A 22,388-nucleotide genomic window follows, 5' to 3' on the forward strand; every position below is an offset into this window, starting at 1 on the left:
AGCTAATAATTCAAGCCTCGTATATGCTCCAAGGAGCAGGGCCCTTGAACCCCTCATGTATTTTATTGTATTGCTACTGTACTGTCTCATGTATTGTCTCCCATTGTAATGTACAGCGCTGAGCAAACTGTTGGCGCTATATAAATACTGTGTGTGTGTAATAATAATAAGCAACAGGTACTCTTGAAAACTGCAGCAAAGTCCCATATTTGGATGAGAGGCTATATCACTTCCCCCATCCTTACCATAATTAGCTCTCCCACAGAAAGCTGATCCCAGGTAGCACTGTTCTTGTAACACTAAACACTGTCTCTTTCATGTGAATCCCACAGCTTCCTTCATACACTATCATCTCCGTGATGCTTCACATAATCTGCCCATTGTGGTTAAAGAGAAGACTGTGCCTGAGGCTCTGCCAAGCTGGCTGATATAATTGATTCCTGGCACTGTCCTTATGTACTCCGATGTCAGAAGCTCAACCACCAGAGTGTAATCCATGTGTAAACAGCAAGATAAGATTCTATCAGGGGCTAGGGGAATGCTTATTGTTTATCAATATTGTCTTATTAATTACAGAGCTCAAACTATGACAGGAAACAAATTGTGCTTTTATATTTTGTTTCATATGCTCAGTGCTTAAAAAAAATACATATTTATACTCAATCGAGGAAACATGGATTATTACAAACAGTACTTTGTAATTACCCTTGGAAGCAATCTAATAAGAAAGTCCAGCTCCCGCTGTTCACTATTTGACTGCTTTTTTCTAAATGAAACCTCATTAGTCGCAGCATGACCTGGAGAGAGAGGAAATGTATCTCTCCTCCGACTCATTTAATTATGTGTGTTTTCTGAATAGCACATCAAATTACAAAGTGTTCATAGAATAGTACTTAATGTGTGGAGAACTAACTTGAGAGCACCACCTGCTGGCTGTAGATGGTAAATATGTGATCTGATATACACAGTATGTATTGTTTTTTATATATATATATATATATATATATATATATATATATATATATATATATATATATATATATATATATATATTGTGACAGTAGGGCGATCTGTCACCCAGGATTCTCAACAAGGCAGGTTGAGGGGATCCAGGGTAAGTGTTTGATACGGAGGAAAGTGGCTTTTCACTTTCCTCCTTTGTTTGTAAGGTCTGTTTTGGGATCTGGAGCCTGGAGATTTCAAAGAGATCTGGGAGGGATGAAATCTCCAATCCTGGGACCAGGTGTTGGAATAGGCCAGGAGACTGATTGCACAGGTGTGTGCAGGCCTTTTAGATAGTCAGGACCAGGGTTCTGGGCTCCACCCCGGCAGACAGGAGTCAGGAGGGCTCCACTTGGAAGACAGGAGGTCACTGCCTGGAAGTCAGGAGGGCTCCACCTAGGAGAGGTGGAAGCCAAAAGCAGCACGGGGCTGCTAGAGACTAGCTGTGTGCTAGAGGCCAGCGGTGTGCAAGAGCCATAATTCTTGAAGAAGTCTGCAGGAGACAGACATCAAGCTGAGTATAAGCCAGGAGGCTGAATCATTGTTTTGTTTGATGGTGGATACCCCTGCGTGGGAAGCTTTATGTTCTGGGACATTTGTTTAAATAAAATTGGGCAAAAAGGCCCTTTAAAGAAGCGAGTTGCTGTGTGCTTTAAATGAAAAGCTCTACCACTTTGAATCGAGATCCCACAATATATATATATATATATATATACACACACACATATATATACACACACACACACACACAACAAAATACAGTCAGGTCCATAAATATAGGGACATCAACACAATTCTAACATTTTTGGCTCTATACACCACCACAATGGATTTGAAATGAAACGAACAAGATGTGCTTTAACTGCAGACTGTCAGCTTTAATTTCAGGGTATTTACATCCAAATCAGGAGAACGGTGTAGGAATTACAACAGTTTGCATATGTGCCTCCCACTTGTTAAGGGACCAAAAGTAATGGGACTGAATAATAATCATAAATCAAACTTTCACTTTTTAATACTTGGTTGCAAATCCTTTGAAGTCAATTACAGCCTGAAGTCTGGAACGCATAGATATCACCAGACGCTGGGTTTCATCCCTGGTGATGCTCTGCTAGGCCTCTACTGCAACTGTCTGCAGTTCCTGCTTGTTCTTGGGGCATTTTCCCTTCAGTTTTGTCTTCAGCAAGTGAAATGCATGCTCAGTCGGATTCATGTCAGGTGATTGACTTGGCCATTGCATAACATTCCACTTCTTTCCCTTAAAAAACTCTTTGGTTGCTTTTGCAGTATGCTTTGGGTCATTGTCCATCTGCACTGTGAAGCGGCGTCCAATGAGTTCTGAAGCATTTGGCTGAATATGAGCAGATAATATTGCCCAAAACACTTCAGAATTCATCCTGCTGCTTTTGTCAGCAGTCACATCATCAATAAATTCAAGAGAACCAGTTCCATTGGCAGCCATACATGCCCATGCCATGACACTACCACCACCATGCTTCACTGATGAGGTGGTATGCTTAGGATCATGAGCAGTTCCTTTCCTTCTCCATACTCTTCTCTTCCCATCACTCTGGTACAAGTTGATCTTGGTCTCATCTGTCCATAGGATGTTGTTCCAGAACTGTGAAGGCTTTTTTAGATGTCGTTTGGCAAACTCTAATCTGGCCTTCCTGTTTTTGAGGCTCACCAATGGTTTACATCTTGTGGTGAACCCTCTGTATTCACTCTGGTGAAGTCTTCTCTTGATTGTGGACTTTGACACACATACACCTACCTCCTGGAGAGTGTTCTTGATCTGGCCAACTGTTGTGAAGGGTGTTTTCTTCACCAGGGAAAGAATTCTTCGCTCATCCACCACAGTTGTTTTCCGTGGTCTTCCAGGTCTTTTGGTGTTGCTGAGCCCATTGGTTCGTTCCTTCTTTTTAAGAATGTTCCAAACAGTTGTTTTGGCCACGCCTAATGTTTTTGCTATCTCTCTGATGGGTTTTTGTTTTTTTTTCAGCCTAATGATGGCTTGCTTCACTGATAGTGACAGCTCTTTGGATCTCATCTTGAGAGTTGACAGCAACAGATTCCAAATGCAAATAGCACACTTGAAACGAACTCTGGACCTTGTATCTGCTCATTGTAATTGGGATAATGAGGGAATAACACACACCTGGCCATGGAACAGCTGAGAAGCCAATTGTCCCATTACTTTTGGTCCCTTAACAAGTAGGAGGCACATATGCAAACTGTTGTAATTCCTACATCGTTCATCTGATTTGGATGTAAATACCCTCAAATTAAAGCCGACAGTCTGCAGTTAAAGCACATCTTGTTTGTTTTATTTCAAACCCATTGTGGTGGTGTATAGAGCCAGAAATGTTAGAATTGTGTCGATGTCCCAATATTTATGGACCTGACTGTATATACACACACACAACTCTGGTTCCAAAAAAGTTGCGTAAAATCTACACAGAGTGCAATGATTTGATCATCTCATAAACTCATATTTGATTCACAATATAAATTGATCCACATATCAAATGTTTAAACTGAAAATGTACCATTTTCAGAAAAAAAGATAAGGTCATTTTGAATTTTACGACAGCCGTATTTTTCGTTTCAAGATGTTTCAAATATTTTCAATAGGTGAAAAGTTGCGACTGCAGGCAATTTAAAATGGAACTTCACTCTCTCAATCATCATTTACTTATTTTCAATCCATCTGCTGCTAGATTTGTAGATGGATAGGAAAGTATATCATATATACTTATTTTAAACTTTTTTTTTTCATTTCTTCAGTTACTTCCTGGTTTCCATGCCTAGGCAAATGATGTCATACATCCCAGGAGTCTCCAGGAGGGGAGGAAGGGTTATCAGCTCAGCCAATGCATGAGCTAAGGGCAAATAGATTCCAGGAAGTAAATGCTACATGAATCATCACTCAAGGTGGCCACTGCCAGAAATTCCAGGGGGTGTTTTTTCAAAATGATTTCTCAACAAAATAAAACATGGAGACATGGATGGGGGAAAAGGCTTTGATTATTAACAATGAATTAAATAGCATTTTGGATTGTGTTGCTCTGATGCAGTACAGTTCCACTTTAAGCACCTGGACTCTTTATTAACCACCTCCTGCCCGTCATATAGTCCAATGACGGGTGCAAGGTGGTTCTCTCGTTCTGATAGGCCTTCCATTATCACCATGCATGCTCGACTCAGGGAGCGCGCAGCGCGGGGATCGGCGGTGCTCTGTGTCCCTCGGACAGCAGATCACCGATCAACGGAAAGAGCCGAAGATGCCGGCTTGGTCATGTGATCAGCTGTGTCCAATCACAGCTGATCACATGTAAACAGGGAAATGCCGGTTATCGGCATTTCTCTCCTCTCGAACTGTCACGCCGACAGCTCGAGAGGAGAGACGGTAATCGGCATTCCGCGGAGGGGACATGTAAACTGGTCATCAGGGCACTGATGATCAGTGTGCCCTGATGATCAGTGTGGCCCCAGAAGTGCCACGTGCCAGTGCCCATCAGTGCCACATCAATGCCACATATCAGTGCCTACCAGTGCACATCAATGCCACATATCAGTGCCCATCTGAGCTGCCCTTCAGTGTCACCCATCAGTGCCAGTCAGTGCCACCTATCAGTGCCAGTCAGTGCCATATATCAGTGCTGCCTTTCAGTGCCCATCAGTGATGCCTGTCAATGCCCATCAGTGCCACCTACCAGTGCCTCCTCATCAGTGTCCATCAGTGCATCTTATCAGTGCCCATCACTACAGCCTCATTAGTGCACATCAGTGAAAGAGAAAAATCACTTTACAAAATTTTATAACAAAAACTAAGAAAAAACATTTTTTTTTTCAAAATTTTCAGTGGTTTTTGGTTTAAGAAAAAAAAAAAAAAATCCAGAGGTGATTAAATACCACCAAAGTAAAGCTCTGTCACAAAAAAATGATAAAAATGTCATATGGTTACAGTGTTGCATGACCGCGCAATTGTCATTCAAAGTGTGAAAGCGCTGAGAGCTGGAAATTGGCCTGGACAGGAAGGGGGTATAAGTGCCTTGTAGGTAAGCGGTTAAAAAGCCATGCTGTTGCCATAGATGCAGTAATATTATTATTTCAGGTACTTATATAGCGCTGTCAATTTAAGCAGTGCTTTACATATATGTTGTACATTCACATCAGTCCCTAACCCTCAAGGGGCGTACAATCTAAAGTCCCTAACTCACATTCATACATACTAGGTCCAATTTAGACAGGATCCAATTAACCTACCAGCATGTCTTTGGAGTGCGGGAGGAAACCGGAGTACCTGGAGGAAACCCATGCAGGCACAGGGAGAACATGCAAACTCCAGGCAGGTGGTGGCGTGGTTGGGTTTTGAACCAACGATCCTAGTACTGCCAGGCAGGACTGCTAACCATTTAGTCACTGTGCTGCCCTAGTATGCAGTTTCGTACTGTCCTGTTCAAATATGTAAGGCCTTTCCTGAAAAAGATGTCTAGATGGGAGCATATTCTGCTTTAAAACCTGGATATATATTTCAGCATCGATGGTGCCTTTCCAGATGAGCAAGCTGCCCATTCCATATGCACCAATGCACCCCCATACCATCAGAGATTCTGGCTTTTGAACTGAGCGCTAATAAGCAGGAAAATCCCTCTCTTTAGTCCAGAGGAGTCCCACGGTTGCAAAAAAGAATGTCAAATTTTGATTCGTCTGACTACAGATAGTTTTTCACTTTGAAACAGACCATTTTAAATTGTTACTAAACCCACAACAGTAAAATCAGTCCGAATATGCAGTAAAGCATGCTAGAGAGGTTTCTTTTTTTTCTTGGGAGAGTGCATGTGAACAGCACAGGGCCAATCAGCACTGTCCAGAAAGAAGTTAGGGGTTTTGCATCTTCCTAGAGCAGAAAGAAAACTCCTCCTACAAGATTTATCCAGTGCTCTGCTGAAGTCACAAGGCTGCTCTGTTGATGAAAAAAAGGATTTAGCAGTTTATACTTACTAAAATAATTGCACTTCAATGTTGTGTGTACTGTGGGATACCAAAAATAGTTAATGCAGGGTCCTGGGTTTAGTAACACTTTAAATGAGCTTTGGCCCAAGAAGACGGCAGTGTTTCTTTATCATGTTGAGATATGGCAGCTTCTATACATGATAGAGCTTAACCTTGCATTTTTGGACAGCATGGAGACCTGATTTTTAGAAGGCAGTCCCCAAGTTACAAATAACTCCTACATACGAATGGAGGGAGAAACAAGCAGTGAGAAGAAATCTACCCCCAGGAAGGGAAATTCATTCCTGTAAGAGTTATAATGGGAAAAAGGTGTTCTCACTGAAGGTTTATCACCAATCCTTGTTTCTACCACAACCCAAAATTTTCAAAATTCAATTATCACAGGGACAGAAAGTGAGGTGAAATTTTCTGAACAGAAGCACAGACAGCAAAACAAACATTACAGGGGTGTTATGCTATCCAAAAATTATTTTGGGGCTAGAACTACACTTAAAAAAATTACCTGTTCAAACTTGAATACAACTACAACTTAAAAACAAACCTACAGACCCTATCGTGTTCATAACCCGGGGACTGCCTTTATTCCTGAGCTCATGCAGTGGTGTCCACCACAGAACCATGTCTGTTTTTACTGCAGTACCATCTGAGGGCCCGAAGATCACAGGCATCCAATACTGCGTTTCAGCCTTGTGCACAAAAATTCTCCAGATTCTCTGGATCTTTTGTACTGTAGATGATGATATAATTAAAGTCTGCAATTTTACATTGAAGAACACTATTCTGAAATTGTTTGACAATTTTTAGACACGACTTTTCACAGATTGGTGAACCTCTACCCATCTTTACCTTCTGAGACACTCTGACTCTCTAAGATGCTCTTTTTATACCCAATCATGTTACTGACATGTTGCCAATGAACCTAATTAGTTGCAAAATGTTCTTCCAGCTCTGCCTTGTTGGTACCACTTTTTTTGCCAGCTTTTTATTACCTTGTCCCAACTTTTTTTGAGACATGTTGCTTCCATCAATTTCAAAATTCCCTGCTTTTATAAAAGCTTAAAATGGCACATTTTCTTAATATAAACATTTGGTATGTTTTCTATTTTCAATCTGTGAATAAAACCTGGGTTTATAAGATTTGCAAACCATTGCATTCTGTTTTTATGTAGATTTTACACAGTGTCCCAACTTTTTTTGTATTTGGGGTTGTATATATGCATGTCTGTGCGTGCACGCGTGTGTGTGTATGTGTATACATATATATATATATTTATTTATTTACATTTTTGTAAATATTTTATTCTATCTTTTCATGTGACAACACTGATTGGACCCAATTTGGACATTTTCACTTAGGGGTGTACTCACTTTTGTTGCCAGCGGTTTAGACATTAATGGTTGTGTGGTGAGTTACTTTGAGGGGACATCAAATGTACACTGTTATACAAGCTGTACACTCACTACGCCACATTGTAGCAAAGTGTCATTTCTTCAGTGTTGTCACATCAAAAGATAATAAAATATTTATAAAAATGTGAGGGGTGTACTCAATTCTGTACATACATATATACACACACACACACACACACACACACACACACACACCGATCAGCCATAACATTAGGACTACCCACCATAACTCATCAAAACAGACTCCACTAGACCTCTGAAGGTATGCTGTGGTGTCTGGCACCAAGCTGTCAGTAGCAGATCCTTTAAGTACTGTAAGTTGCAAGTTGGGCCCTCAGTGGATCGGACTTTTTCCACAACATTCCACAGATACTAGATTGGATTGAGACCTGGAGAATTTGGAGGCCCAAGTCAACACCTCAAACTTGTTGTGTTCCTCAAACTATTCTTGCATTCATCAGGCCATCTTTTCCCGTTACTCCAAGATCCAGTTCAAATGCTCACATGCCCATTGGAGGCCGCTTTTGCATTGGACACGGGTCAGCATAGGCACCCTGACCAGTCACCCAGCTACAAAGTCTCCTAAGCAATAAACTGCACTGCACTGTGTATTCTGATATCTTTCTATCAGAATCACTATGAACTTTTTCACCAATTTGGCCAATGTGGTGCCAATATTTAAAAAGGGATCAACATCTTTACCAAGTAATTATAGGCCTGTTAGTTTAAGTTCTTTAGTTAGGAAGATACTGGAGAGTTTAATAACAGACCACATAGATGAGTTCTTGCTGGAAAAAAATATTTTAAGCAACAGACAGCAGTTGACAAAGCTGATTCCTTTTGATGAGGAGGAGAGCAAAACCTTGGATAGAGGGGTGGCAGTGGACGTGGTATACTTGGATTTTGCAAAAGTTCCCCACACACGGATAAGGTAAGGTAAAGTCTACAGGTTTGGAAAAACTATGTAAATGGATAGAAAGCACAGTGGCTAAATGGTTAGCACTTCCGCCTGGCAGTACTAGGGTCATTGGTTGGAATCCCAGCCACGACACCACCTGTCTGGAGTTTGCATGTTTTCCCTGTGCCTGCGTGGGTTTCCTTCGAGTACTCCGGTTTCCTCCCACACTCCAAAGACATGCTGGTAGGTTAATTAGATCCTGTTTAAATTGGCCCTAGTATGTGTATGTATGAATGTGAGTTAGGGACCTTAGATTGTACACCCCTTGAGGGTTAGGGACTGATGTGAATATACAATATATATGTAAAGTGCTGTGTAAATTGACGGCGCTATATAAGTACCTGTAATAAATAAGCCTTGTCTGCACATGACCCTGGGACCTGACTTCATGTAAGGTTCTATCTGCTCAGCATTTCTTGAACGGAGTTCCGAAATCCCCCTCATCTAGCTTGTGCTGATCACCATTGCTTAATTTCAGTGTTTTCACTTTTATTTCAGATCACACAGTGTCTAATGGGGCTCTAAAATACATGTTGGCCCTACTGTCAAAAAGCAGGCCTTTGATATTATAGTAGATGAGATCTGATGTGAACACAAAAGGATATAACTACAGTTGTGCTCAAAACTTTCCATAGCCTGGCAGAAATCGTGACATTTTGTCATTGATATTGAAAATATGACTGATAATGCCAAAAAACTGCCTTTTATTTAAGGATAGTGATCATATGCAGCCATTTATTACCACATAGTTGTTTGGCTCCTTTGAAAATCATAATAATAGCAAAAATCACCCAACTGGCCCTGATCAAAAGTTTACATACCCTGGAATGTTCGGTCTTGGCACAGACACACACAGGTTAAAATGGCAAATATGTTTTAATTATTTTAGTTTAATTTCCCACATCTGTGACTTTTTAAATTGTAATTAGTGTCTGTGTATAAATAGTCAGTAAGTGTGTGAGCTCTCATGTGCAGGCTAGATAATGAGCTATGAGGAGCAGAAAAGAGCTGTCAAAAAACTTTTGTAACAAGTTAATGGAACTTGATACCAAGCCAAGGTTAGGAAGACCAAGAAAGATTGCAGCCACAACTGCCAGAAGAATTGTTTGGGATACAAAGAAAAACCCACAGATAACCTCAGGAGACAAACAAGCTGCTCTGGAAAAAGATGGTGTGGTTGTTTCGAGGAGCACAATATAACGATACTTGAACAAAAATGAGCTGCATGGTCGAGTTGGCAGAAAGAAGCCTTTACTGCATCAATGCCAAAGAGAAGCAAGGTTACAATATACCCAACACCTTGACATTCCTCACAGCTTTTGGTGCACCGTAATCTGGACTGACAAACAAAATAGAACTTTATGGTCAAAATCATGAACGCCAGTGGTTACAGCTGAAAAAGGTGAGAGTTCTGGAGTGGCAATCACAGGCTCCTGACATTATTATCATCGAGCCACTCTGGGGAGATCTCAACTGTGCAGTACATGCAAGACCAAAGACTTTGCATGACCTGGAGGCACTTTTCCAAGACAAATGGGCAGCTATACCACCTGTAAGAATTTGAGGTCTCATAGATAACATTACAAAAGACTGCCCGCAGTCATTGATGATAAAGCGGGGCTAGGGGCATGCAGACTTTTGAATAGCGGTCTTTTAATTTGTTTACTTGTTGCCATGTTTTGTTTTATGATTGTGCCATTCTGTTATGACCTACAGTTAAATATGAATCCCATAAAAAATAAAACAAATGTGTTTTGCCTTTAAAAATGGTACATACTGTATATTACTAATTTTACAAGGGTATGCAAACATTTGAGCACAACTGTGTCTATCCTTTAATACAAGCATTCTGAGGCTATGAGGAACAACAAATACCAGTATAATTCTCCCAGAGACACTCCACACTGTGTTGGGAAGAGGACCACATTTTAGGACATAAACAAAGCCTAACTCTGGGCAAAAATTGTTTTGCAGTTACAGTATATGCTGGTCCTCTCCTACCAATAATAATTAATGTTTCTTTTCCATGCATAAGTCTAGTGCGAGTGAGAAATTCAAACTTTGTTTCCATATTTAGGTGCATCAGTCCCCATCACACCCCTTTTGTAATATCGCTGGCTGCCCTGCCCTCCATTCTCCCAGCCACCAATCTTGTCATTTCTATGCAGCAGTCTATTCACAGCGGGAGATAATGTAATTATGTCACATGCTGTAGTGGGCGGACCCAGAAGTCTCAGACCCCTTGTCTATACCACCCATTAATATTATTATACAGGATTTATATAGCACCAACAGTTTGCTCAGCACTTTAAAATATAAATTTATAAAGCTTTATTTGATTGACAGGCCAGGGGACTTTCTGTCCTGCCTCCAATTACCTCACATTATGACAGAAGTCTCCGGTTCTCCCACATCCCTCCACACCTGTGATTGTCAAGCTATGAATACGTACCCGCCCCCATTCTTGCCCACCTTACAGCCCATTCACACTGCAATTTCAATTGAGTTATAAGGTTATATGCCCAGAGGAAGTCACGAGTGATAGTGACGTAACGCGTAGGCACGTTAGCACGCAAAATCACCGCTACGCGGTGACGCATTTCCAGCGCCAGCCGCCATCTTGGTATGCCCAGGAAGTTCTTCTGATTACATGCAGCACACCCACATACAAGCTAAGGAAGACTATGGACATATGTGAGTGGCTATGTATATTTGAGCATTACCATTAAAGTGTTTGGCCTTAATACTGCACTTAGAGGATTCTTCTTTTCTGTTCACTGGGTTGGTGAGCAATTGTTCTCTAGAGGCTTCCGATTGGGGGTAATGGATGTACCCTAAAGTGATCCACAACGTCAGGAGAAGTGCTTGTCGCCAGGGGATAAGGATCCAGAGTGATCCTGAAAGATGTTTGGCCCTTAGGGGTCACTTTAAGGAGGTGAGGAGGCAATCTAGCCTTAGGAGGTGAAGAGTGACACGGTTGCGGAATAAGAACACATTTGTTTTGCACTTTTTTTGCACATTGCATGAATTTATTAATATCAGTTTTTCATGGACATTTCTACTATTTTTTTGTATTTTTTTGATTAGTATATAAAGTGTGGTCACTTTATTACACTTGAAGCACTGTGAAAATTGTTTTCTTAAATGGTAGTTTATTTATTTTATATATATTTGTTTGATTACATGGGCACAAAGTGATAGGGAATAATACTGAGTGGCACTTTATAATGAAGATAACTCACTTAATGATTTGTTTTTGATTAATTTTGTGACACTATTGCATGTGAGCACATTTATTGTAGTATTTGAGTTAGTATTGTTTCTTGAGCGCTGCACTAAATATAATTTTATCGTTATAGGGTTTGCAGTTTCAGGTAGCAACACTTTATGGAAATTGGGTGTGACATATCCTGCTCTAATATACCTCCTCCGGGTGCCTGCTAAAGATGATTTTTATGAGTTAGAGTTTTAGATTTTTTAAACTGTCAAGAAGGGCATTCTAGCCAGCAAGATATCTTCTCAAGACGAATCTGTGTATGTAGACACAAGGTAAAACACAGTCATACACGTTCGCATGGAAAAGGTGCACATGCTCATGCATGCGCACATCCCTGTGCGCAACTGTGTGCCCGTACACGCACATTTGTCACTAATGTTGCCGTGCCAGTGCTCAGGTTCAGTGCAGTCTCCTCTACAGGGTTCCCATGTGATCTGTGACCTCTTACTTGCATCTGATACCAGTTACTGATCCAGAATGTCGTGACCATCCCTTGTACTCCACCTCTACTGTCTCCAGCTACCCTCTGATCCTGCCTACTTCTGTTGCCTCTTTATTGCCTACCCGTTACCGACTTAGGCATGCCTTTTGACTATTCTCCTGTCTATGCAATTGCACCTGATACAACTACCAGTTTATGACTCTTAGATTGTAAGCTCCAAGGATCAGGCCCTCCTAACCCTCTTGTATTGAACTGTATTGTTGCTGTATTGTCTCCCGTTATATTGTAGAGTGCTGAGCAAACTGTTGTCGCTATATAAATCCTGTATAATAATAATAATAATGACCTGACTCATTTGACTTCATTGTTTATCTACACGCTGCTGCCCAACAAGCTGCTCCATGCACCTACTAGCTACCAATCAGTAACAGAACAAAAATAGGGCTTTGATTCATTTAAAAAATGAATCCATAGGGATGCATTGATGTCCGTTTTGCATCCTTCGATGGATGCATGAAAAGAGGACAAACGAAACGCCAGTGTGGAAGGAATAGTGACATATTGGGTAATCCCCTGGGGGTCTGTAATGGTGATAATGTTAAGAGCCCTTTCTGTAGATGGTGGACATAAAGACTACATAGCAACAAACACTTCCAGTAGGTAGTTATATAGTGTATTTATACAAAATTCTACTGAAAAAAGAGGTGCTATGGATCTACCAATAGTCAAAAGCATCCAGTGGCACTGACATCAGATGGTGATGTTTTAGCAATTAGGCTGGCTGCAAAGATTCAGGTACATACCACAAGAACTGCCTTTGTAAGCTCTCTAAATGCTCTTTTAGAAAGTATGGACGGAATTTCAACACAATGAGAATTTTAGATCCAGCTGTGAATGTAAATATACAAAGGATATATGAATACATAATCATAAAAAGGTTTACCTCTCCATGTCTGATGGGCTTTAGATAGCCTCTGGTAACCCCCATTCGGAACAACGTCTCTGTGGCCTGCAGAAAAATAAAAGACAAAGATTTCAGTATTCCAAGGAACTCACTTGTAAAGATTCTTGAAACAATTCAGCAAAGACTTGGGCTATCTTCATCACTCTAGCAGCTGAAATATTACAAAAATCCCAGCAGACACTGCAAGCTAATGACTAGGACTGATAATCCAACAGATGCATGAACAGGAAGTGAGAAGATATCTTTCTAATGTGAGGGAAATACCCTCTTGGACCTGTCATGGGAAGGTGTCCCCGCTGGCAGATTTCCACTCTACTCCTGTTCTGGCAACAAATCAAAATTTTGAATTATCCTCACTTTTATTCCTGTGACACTGGCAATGAGGACAATTAGAGAGGGTGAAAGTCTCTAATGGGGACACAGACAGAATAAAAACATAACAGTGGTTTTTACTCTGTACTGCTCTACCCACACCTAAGGGGAAAAAAAATGTTTTGCTTTTGGTCATATTATAAGTGCTTACATCTGCTTTAAAGCCAGAGTAAAGACATAGATATAGATATACAGTCAAACAGTGTATTTGTATCCTCCATGCTCATAGTCCCATCTCAACTTTCCTATTACAGCAGTTGCACAGGGTGTCTAAATCCAAACTGGTGCAATGCTTTCTAGACTCTGGGAAAAAAATAGTCAATGCACATTTTTTTACCTGCAAAAAATGTGCATTGCTTTTTAAAGGAGAACTTACAAAAACAATAAAATAGAATATATATATATATATATACACACACACACACAGTGGGGATCGAAAGTTTGGGCACCCCAGCTAAAAATTTGTATTAATGTGCATAAAGAAGCCAAGGAAAGATGGAAAAATCTCCAAAAAGGCATCAAATTACAGATTAGACATTCTTATAATATGTCAACAAAAGTTAGATTTTATTTACATCATTTACACTTTCAAAATAACAGAAAACAAAAAAATGACGTCTGCAAAAGTTTGGGCACCCTGCAGAGTTAATATCTTGTACTGCCCCCTTTGGCAAGTATCACAGCTTGTAAACGCTTTTTGTAGCCAGCCAAGAGTCTTTCAGTTCTTGTTTGAGGTATCTTTGCCCATTCTTCCTTACAAAAGTCTTCCAGTTCTTTGAGATTTCTGGGCTGTCTGTCACGCACTGCTCTTTCCATAGATTTTCAATTATGTTGAGGTCAGGAGATTGTGAAGGCCATGGCAAAACCTTCAGTTTACGCCTCTTGATGTAATCCCCCGTGGATTTCGAGGTGTGTTTAGGATCATTATCCATTGTAGAAGCCATCCTCTCTTTAACTTCAGCTTTTTCACAGATGGCATCAAGTTACCATCCAAAATTTGCTGAAATTTTATTGAATCCATTTTTCCTTCTACTCGTGAGATGTTCCCTGTGCCACTGGCTGCAACACAACCCAAAAGCATGATTGATCCAACCCCATGCTTAACAGTTGGACAGAGGTTCTTTTCTTTAAATTCTGTGCCCCTTCTCCAAACGTACCTTTGCTCATTCCGGCAAAAAAGTTCAATTTTAACCTCATCGGTCCACAGAACTTGTTTCCTAAATGCATCAGGCTTGTCTATATGTTCATTTGCAAAGTTCAAACGATGATTTTTGTGGTGAGGACGTAGAAGAGGTTTTCTTCTGATGACTCTTCCATGAAGACCATATTTGTACAAGTATCTCTTTATAGTGGAATAGTGTACCACAACTCCAGTGTCTGCCAGATCTTTCTGGAGGGATCGTGCAGTCAAACGTGGGTTTTGAATTGTTTTTCTTACAGTCCTGCAAGCTGTTCTGTCTGATATTTTTCTTGGTCTTCCAGATCTTGCTTTAACTTCCAGTGTTCCTGATGACTGCCATTTCTTAATTACATTCCGAACAGAGGATATTGACATCTGAAAACGCTTTACTATCTTCTTATAGCCTTCTCCAGCTTTGTGAGCGTCAACTATTTTCAGTTTCAGTTTTCTAGACAACTGCTTAGAAGAACCCATGGTGCTGATTGTTGGGGCAAGGTCAGATGAGTCTGGGCATTTAAAATCTTTGAGATTGACATCACCTGGTCTTCCCAGATGATGATTGAAAACAATCCATGACACTGGCAGGTCTCAGCTTGGCAAAGGGGGCAGTGCATGCTATAAATTCTGCAGGGTGCCCAAACTTTTGCAGACGCCATTTTTTTGTTTTCTGTTATTTTGAAAGTGTAAATGATGGAAATAAAATCTAACTTTTGTTGACATATTATAAGAATGTCTAATCTGTAATTTGATGCCTTTTGGAGATTTTTCCATCTTTCCTTGGCTTCTTTATGCACATTAATACAAATTTTTAGCTGGGGTGCCCAAACTTTCGATCCCCACTGTATATATAAAATCACATATGGGAGGCTGAATGAGACACTCCTGGAAGATTTACCGTAGGCTTGGTTCACAACTATGCAATTTGCTTTTGATCAGTTTCTGCAGTGCTTTTTGAGGTTTGGGTTTTTGCACGTGTTTTTGCGTTTTGATGCTTTTTTTTGGGAACAAAATACAAAACGCACAAAAAACGCACTTCATGCTTTTCTGCAGCACCTTCATTAAAGTCTATTGAACCAAAAACGCACCATTCAGCATTTTAAAAAGTCCATAACCCTTTCCAAAAATGATGCTGAAAAAAAGCATAGATGTGAATGTGTTCCACAGGAAACCATGGTAAAGGGAGTTTCTGCAAAAAGCACCAAAACATGCATAGGTGTGAACCAGGCCTTACCCGCCCAAGTACCAATAACCCAAGTTTTATCAGACTTTCTTACTGGACACGCTTAGGAATTTTAAGGCCTCAGTCACACAGGCTTACTATAGTACACACATGGAAGAGTTGTGTCTGCTCACACAGGGATGCACAGATGTTCGTGTATTCCAGTGCAGGCAGACCTATTCATGTGAATTGGGACGCAGTGGCTGCACAGACACAACCGCTGCTCCCAATTTGACAGCCATGCGGGTCCACAACCCTGAAAGCAGACGGCTTTCAAGTATGCTCATGTGAACGAGAGGTGTTTTTATTATCGGGTATGAAGCAAACCTAAGAAAAGAAAAAGGTCGGCTTCCATAGCTACATCCATTGTGGAAATACAGATCTGTGCTCTTGGTAATCAGCACTAAATAACAAAGCTGGGCTGATGTGCCACCGCTCGTCCTCTGCAATGCAAGTCTGTGTAAGGAAACATACTGAGGGATGTGCCTGTTACTTAACTCTGCAAGCATAGAGGACTGCAGAGAAAAAATGATTTTAAGGTATTTCAAAGCAAAAATCAAGAGGGGGGGGGGGTAGAGGGCTAAAAAATAGATTATAGTGTGACACTTCAATTGGGCTTTAAAGCTCTGCAGATAAGAAGCATCTTCCATGGCATGCTCTTTGCAGTTGATAAAATGGCTCTAAAAGAAACAGAGAAGAATTCCCCTCTTTTGTCTTGCGGAAATGGTCTGGGTAAGCAGATAATTTGCCCGCAATTTATGTAGCTATTTGTCCCTGGGCATGTTCTACCAGTTGGTTCGACAATGTTGCGGTTAAGTATTAAGCGGTATGTCTTCTTTCTTAAGATGTGATTCTATTACATGGCTCCTGAAAACACAAGGGGGAATGTGAGAGCCTGCTGCAACCTTTCATGTAGATCAGAATGAGCTCCTTTCATCAGCTCTTCCCACCAACATTTTAAGGATGTTTCAGTCAAATAGAGTACTCTGTCAATACGGCTGGGCTTGCTTTGTGCCTATAGAAAACCACTGGGGTGTATAACCCTCCTTTCACCTTGACTACTGAGAGATCTTTTTTAATTCCCTCTCCAGCACCCCAGAAACCGCCAGATGTCAAATCCATTCATGATAGAGAGCAAATTTCCAGCGCTTGTAGGTTTGGCCTCTTGCGTTTGTTAGGACCTCTTCTCTTCATGTGTGGAGTGCTGCTAAGAAGATTAAAACTACAAGCCTGGTTTTACAATGGTGAGGAGGGAGTACATGGCCTGAGCCGGCCACCTGCAGCTATTTGCTAATTGCCAATCTTAAGCTTCCAAGCCATCGCTTTTCTGGTATGCAAACAAAATAGACCTGGACAAGGCAGTTGAGTTTCCACAAGTGGAACAATGGAAATGCCTTGCAGATCAATACAATTTTCTATACATAAACATACAGGTTTGAAAAGTATCTAAACCCAAGGACAAAAATTAAATATATTGACATATCCGCAGATCTGGTGACTGCATTACTTTTTAGGTTTTTTTTTTGTTTATTTTCACTTTGAATACTGCCAATAACACAATTACTTCCTAGGGTGACACCATTCCCTCACTTCCCTCACTGTATCTATGGAAGAGTACAATTGTCAAAAAGGCATTAAAATACAACACATGAAAAAAGCATCAAAATGCAGACGAAAAACTGCCTTATCGAAAAGATATAACAAAATACTTCAAGCATATTTAACAGACCAAAAGGAAACAAAAAACAGAGGTTCAATGTTAGGACTTACATACAGTTGGAGTTCAGCTTTAGGGCCCTTTTACATGGGAGATCTGATTAGGCCTGCCTGTCCATTTTTTAGGCGGACCTGGTCAGAAGGTCCATGCATTGCTATGAAGCGGTAGGTGACTTGTGTTTATTTACATCCGCCTATCTCCTGGTCCAATCAGGCCCACTAAAAAAAAAAAAAAAAAAAAAAAAAAAAAAGAGAAGAGGACCTCTTTCGTTTGAGCGGACCAGATCGGAGACAGCCAGGTGTACATGGGCAGTGAAGTCCGTTTACACCCGGACACCCGTAGGTGTCTGTCCATGTCTTCTCTCCATAAACTGAGTGGACAGAGACTTGTCATCCAACCTGTTCTGTTTTGATCAGCAGGGGATCAGTGGTACAGATCCCCTGCCAAATGAAACAGAAGGTGCCTGTGTTAAAGGGCTCTTAAAGGGTGTACAGTGTGCACCATTCATTTGAATTGGGATTCTTTTTTAAACCAGAGTTTAGTGTGACTTTATGACTCCCTGCATATTGTAAAACTACTGTCAAAAACCTTCTGTTCTTCTAAACCCGGCCATGGGTGGATCGAAATTCAGCCGGTACAGCAGGGACTGTCCAAATTTCGATCCATCTGTGGATACCCCTGCTTGACAGTAGTTCCATTGTCAGAATACAATGTCTCAGCGGAGAAGCGGGGGACAATTGGGGGGTTGGGGCTGATTCCTACATCTACCTTACTCGTGTGAAGGAATCTGTCTATGGCCAGTTTTACTCTCATCTTACATCTTTAGATGTCATATTTGATTCTTATAAGTCTTTCTGGAAACAGATTCCAGAATTTTATATATGACAATACAAGTAAGGTAAAGAGAAGACAGACTAGCAAAGGTCCATAGTAAAAAAAGATAAAAGTACTTTAAAACTATATTTGATGAAATCTTAAAGAGTAACCCCCCTTCTGCTGAGAAAAAAAAGACATTCCCTTCTGGGTGATCTATATACATTGCAAGGATTTTAACAAACTTTGTTGCAGATTCCTACCTGTTTCTACTCAGAAGGAAAAGCTGTTTGTTCTTCTATGTCTTTTGGATACTGATCCTGAATGGGAGACTTTTTCATTTTGGATCAGCTGATGCACTTGAAGTGGTCTAATGAGGAGTGTCAGGGTCTGCTTTCCTTTAGAACCGATTAACCCTTTAAAAGCATCTCACCAAAACTGAAATGTTTGTTGCAGGTGATGCCTAAAATCTGACCTGTATCTTAGAGCAGACTTTTGGGAAAATCAGTGAGTCAATCTCACAAACCGGAAATTACACCTCTGATAGCCTTCCATACGTGTATGGAACACCTCCAAGTTGCCAATATGCGTTGAATTTTACAGAAAATTACAGCGCTGCAGATTAAAAGGAAAGCAGATTTTTAAAAACATTAAATTACAATGTGGCTTGTGTCACAATTATATATGCTATAGATTTCTTTTTATATTTTTTTCCCACAAAAGAGAAGTTAATCTTTAAAATTGAACTCAAGGCAAACCACCAAAATGCAGGCTAAACAGATTATATAGCCAAAAGTTTATAGAAACCATACTATATGGTCAAAAGTACGTGGAAATGCTGCATAATTACTGAGTTCAGGTGTTTCCAGTAAAAGATACTGCTAATCCTACAGCTTGGGGAAGACCCTTTTTGTTCCAACATGACTGTGACCTGTGTACAAACCACCTCCATAAAGCCAAGGCTTGATGAGTTTGGTGTGGAGGAACTGGAGTGTCCTGAGCAGAGCAGTGTTAGTTTTGAAGCCAAATTTTGATTTAGTTTTAGTCATAGTCTTTTCACTAAAATGCCATTTTAGTTTTCCATTTGAATTGTTTTAGTTTTAATCATATTTTAGTCGACTAAAATTTCCAGTACATTTTAATTGAATACAATCTAACAGGCTTGGTTTAATTGTAATGCATCACTTAGGCATTTCTCTAGAATTTCCAGACTCGTTACATACTCCTGGAGTAAAAATCTATTAACATGTTAATATTTTTGGTATTAAGGTTTGAACAAACTACAGACACAGATTTAGCCGTTATAGCAGTAAAACCAAGTTTCGCTAAAAGAAATGTCCCTCCATCACATTTTCATTCTGTTTTGGTTCATTGACGAAAATTGTAATTGATTTTTGTCATAGATTTCATCAACTGACAAAAATTTTAATTGATTTTCGTTTTGTTTTTATTACCGAAAACATGTCACTGACAAAAAATGATGATGAGAATATTTTCATCAACTAAATTAACACTGGCACAGAGCCCTGATCTCAACTCTACTGAACACCTTTGGGATGAACTGTAACAGCGACTGTGAGCCAGGTCTTCTCATCCTACATCACTATCTGACTTTGCTCTTTTGATTTAATGGGCACAACTTCCCACAGACACACTTCAAAATCTTGTGGAAAGCCTTCCCCAGGGTGGTGGTGGTCAGGGGCGAACTGACAACTCATGGGGCCCCTGGGCAATAGGGGATCATGGGGCCCCTGTGTCCTCACCCACACTCAAACCACACCCAAAAAAGCATATGAAAGGTACTAGGGGCATCTCATGGGGCCCCCTACTGACCATGGGCCCTCGGGCAGTGCCCGAATGGTCAGTCACCCCTGGTGGTGGTTGTTATAAGCACAAAAGGGAGCCAACTCAATATTAATGCCCATGGTTTTGGACTGGGATGTCGAAAAAGCTCATATAGGTGTGATGGTCAGGAGTCCATAGACTTTTGACCATATAGTGTACATATGATGAAGTAGTTTCTTCAAAGAAAAAAAATTACACTATTACAGTAAAGAAGAAACTAATTCATTTTGATAATGGCTAAATATAGAAGTACCCTCACCTGGCCACATATAAGCCGAGTCCTTAACTTAGCAAATGCCACACTGCCAGCCCTGGTCTGCTTCATATGTATTAGAGAAGATTTCCATCAGTGTATTCTACATTTAGGAAAATTAGTGAAACCAAATGTTCCCAGATACCATCATTCATCATTCACACATGCATATATGAAGCAGCAGAGTTCTGGAATCACTGAAGATTATATACAACACAGATGTCCCAACTAGCTACTGTTAGCTACGTTTTCAGTAAATAGAAGAAAACACAGTTGGGAAACATTTTTTTTAATTGCATTGTTCTCTGCCTCTGAAACTGATTTAACTGATTTATGACGTGCTGCTGGTCCACATTACACCACTCAGTAGCAACAATTAAAGACCAGTTTCCAGGGAGTGAAAAGTAAAAATACAATTGAATCAGCTAGGCATGTGCTACTAATTATTGAGAGTTTATTAAAATGTAAACAAACCATTCTCAAAGTTCAGGCCCGCTTGGCGACACATTCTTTTTTCATGTCATTACTCATTTTGCCGAGTGCTGCTTTTACACGCAGACACTTATGCAAACTGGAATATAGTACTTTGCACATTTATTGCATGCCTTTCAAATGATATCAATGAAGAATTGCTAGGACCATCCAGGGATATGTTTAATGAGCTAAAATCAATATTTCTTATCTGTTTACCTTTGGGGCTCATTCACACCTATATGGCCCATTGCAGTGCAGTGCTGAAATGTAATGCAACCTACTCATTAGAGGGAAATGCCAGCATACCACAATGAACCTAAAATGCAACCTGCACTATATTTGCCAGCCATCATTGAATGCCATTAGAAGGGTTAGTGGCTAGTTGTGTGTCAGTCTAGCCTTATTAAAACTGAGCTTTATGTCACAGAGCTCTTATTATGTTTTTGCTTCTACCAGTACTGCAGGTATGATAGCCACCAGTGCTGTCAAGTCTCCACCAGATCTTTGCTTACCCATTCACACAACACATAGCTGCATCTGTAAATGGGCGAGCTGTAAGAATTAGGCTAGTTTCACATAGACTTCAGCTTTTATAAGAGCAGTGTGAACAGTAGGCATTTACAAAGAATTTGCAGAGCATTTAGCAAGCTTTTGTCGAAGCTTTTAACCACTTGCCGTCTGGCCTCTATATAAACGGCCGGACGGTGGCAGTCCAAGTGTGCGTTGCCATTCTTAAACGGTGCCTGCCATTTTGGATTGTGCACGCTCCCTGTGAACGTGCAGCACCGCGATCCAGTGCCCTCTGTGTCCTCCGGACACAGTGGAACACCGATCGCTGTACGGGACCTCTGTGTAAGGTCCCGATCATTTGATTACTGATTGGCCAATCAGTGATCACATGAATAAGTGTAAGCAAGATGTGACTTCTGACATCATTGCTTACTATCTGTGAAATCTGTGAATGATCACAGAGATTACATGGTACAAGGCTATAATTTTGGGTTATAAACTAATTTGGGTTTTTTTTTTTTTACTAAAAAATAACTAAATACATTTTGGCCAAGATTTATGAAGAAAGATTATTTATTTGCAAAATTTTATAAGAAAAACACTTTTTCAAAATGTTTGGACTTTTTCATTTATATAGCAAAAAAAAAAAAGTCCCAGTGGTGAATAAATACCACCAAAATAAAGTTTTATCTGTCTCAAAAAAATGCAAAAAAATTCATATGGGTTCAGTGTTGCATGACCGTGCAATTGTCATTCAAAGTGTGACAGCACTAAAAGCTGAAAATTGACCTGGACAGGAAGGGGGTGAAAGTGTCCAGACATGAAGTGGTTAAAGCACCCTTCGGCTAAAGTTTGTAAAATAGACCCTTATAGGAGTGCTGATTGCCACTTTAAACAAGCTGCTAGAAGGCTTCAGTACAACATACAACAATA

At 40.4% G+C, this 22,388-nt stretch overlaps 1 protein-coding gene across 1 annotated transcript in view; it reads right to left on the bottom strand.

Moving 5' to 3' along the window:
* TMEM135 (transmembrane protein 135) overlaps nt 1-22,388 on the bottom strand; it is a 488,083-nt gene that overhangs the window by 209,076 nt on the left and 256,619 nt on the right. Inside the window, exon 5 of the mRNA XM_089656743.1 lies at nt 13,052-13,117. Coding sequence (XP_089512869.1) covers nt 13,052-13,117 — 66 coding nt within the window. The remainder of the gene's footprint in view (nt 1-13,051; nt 13,118-22,388) is intronic.

The sequence above is a fragment of the Staurois parvus genome, unplaced genomic scaffold, assembly GCF_062004578.1.
Source record: "Staurois parvus isolate SC_StPar_1 unplaced genomic scaffold, SC_StPar_1.0 ptg000027l, whole genome shotgun sequence".
NCBI classification, from domain to species: Eukaryota; Metazoa; Chordata; class Amphibia; order Anura; family Ranidae; genus Staurois; species Staurois parvus.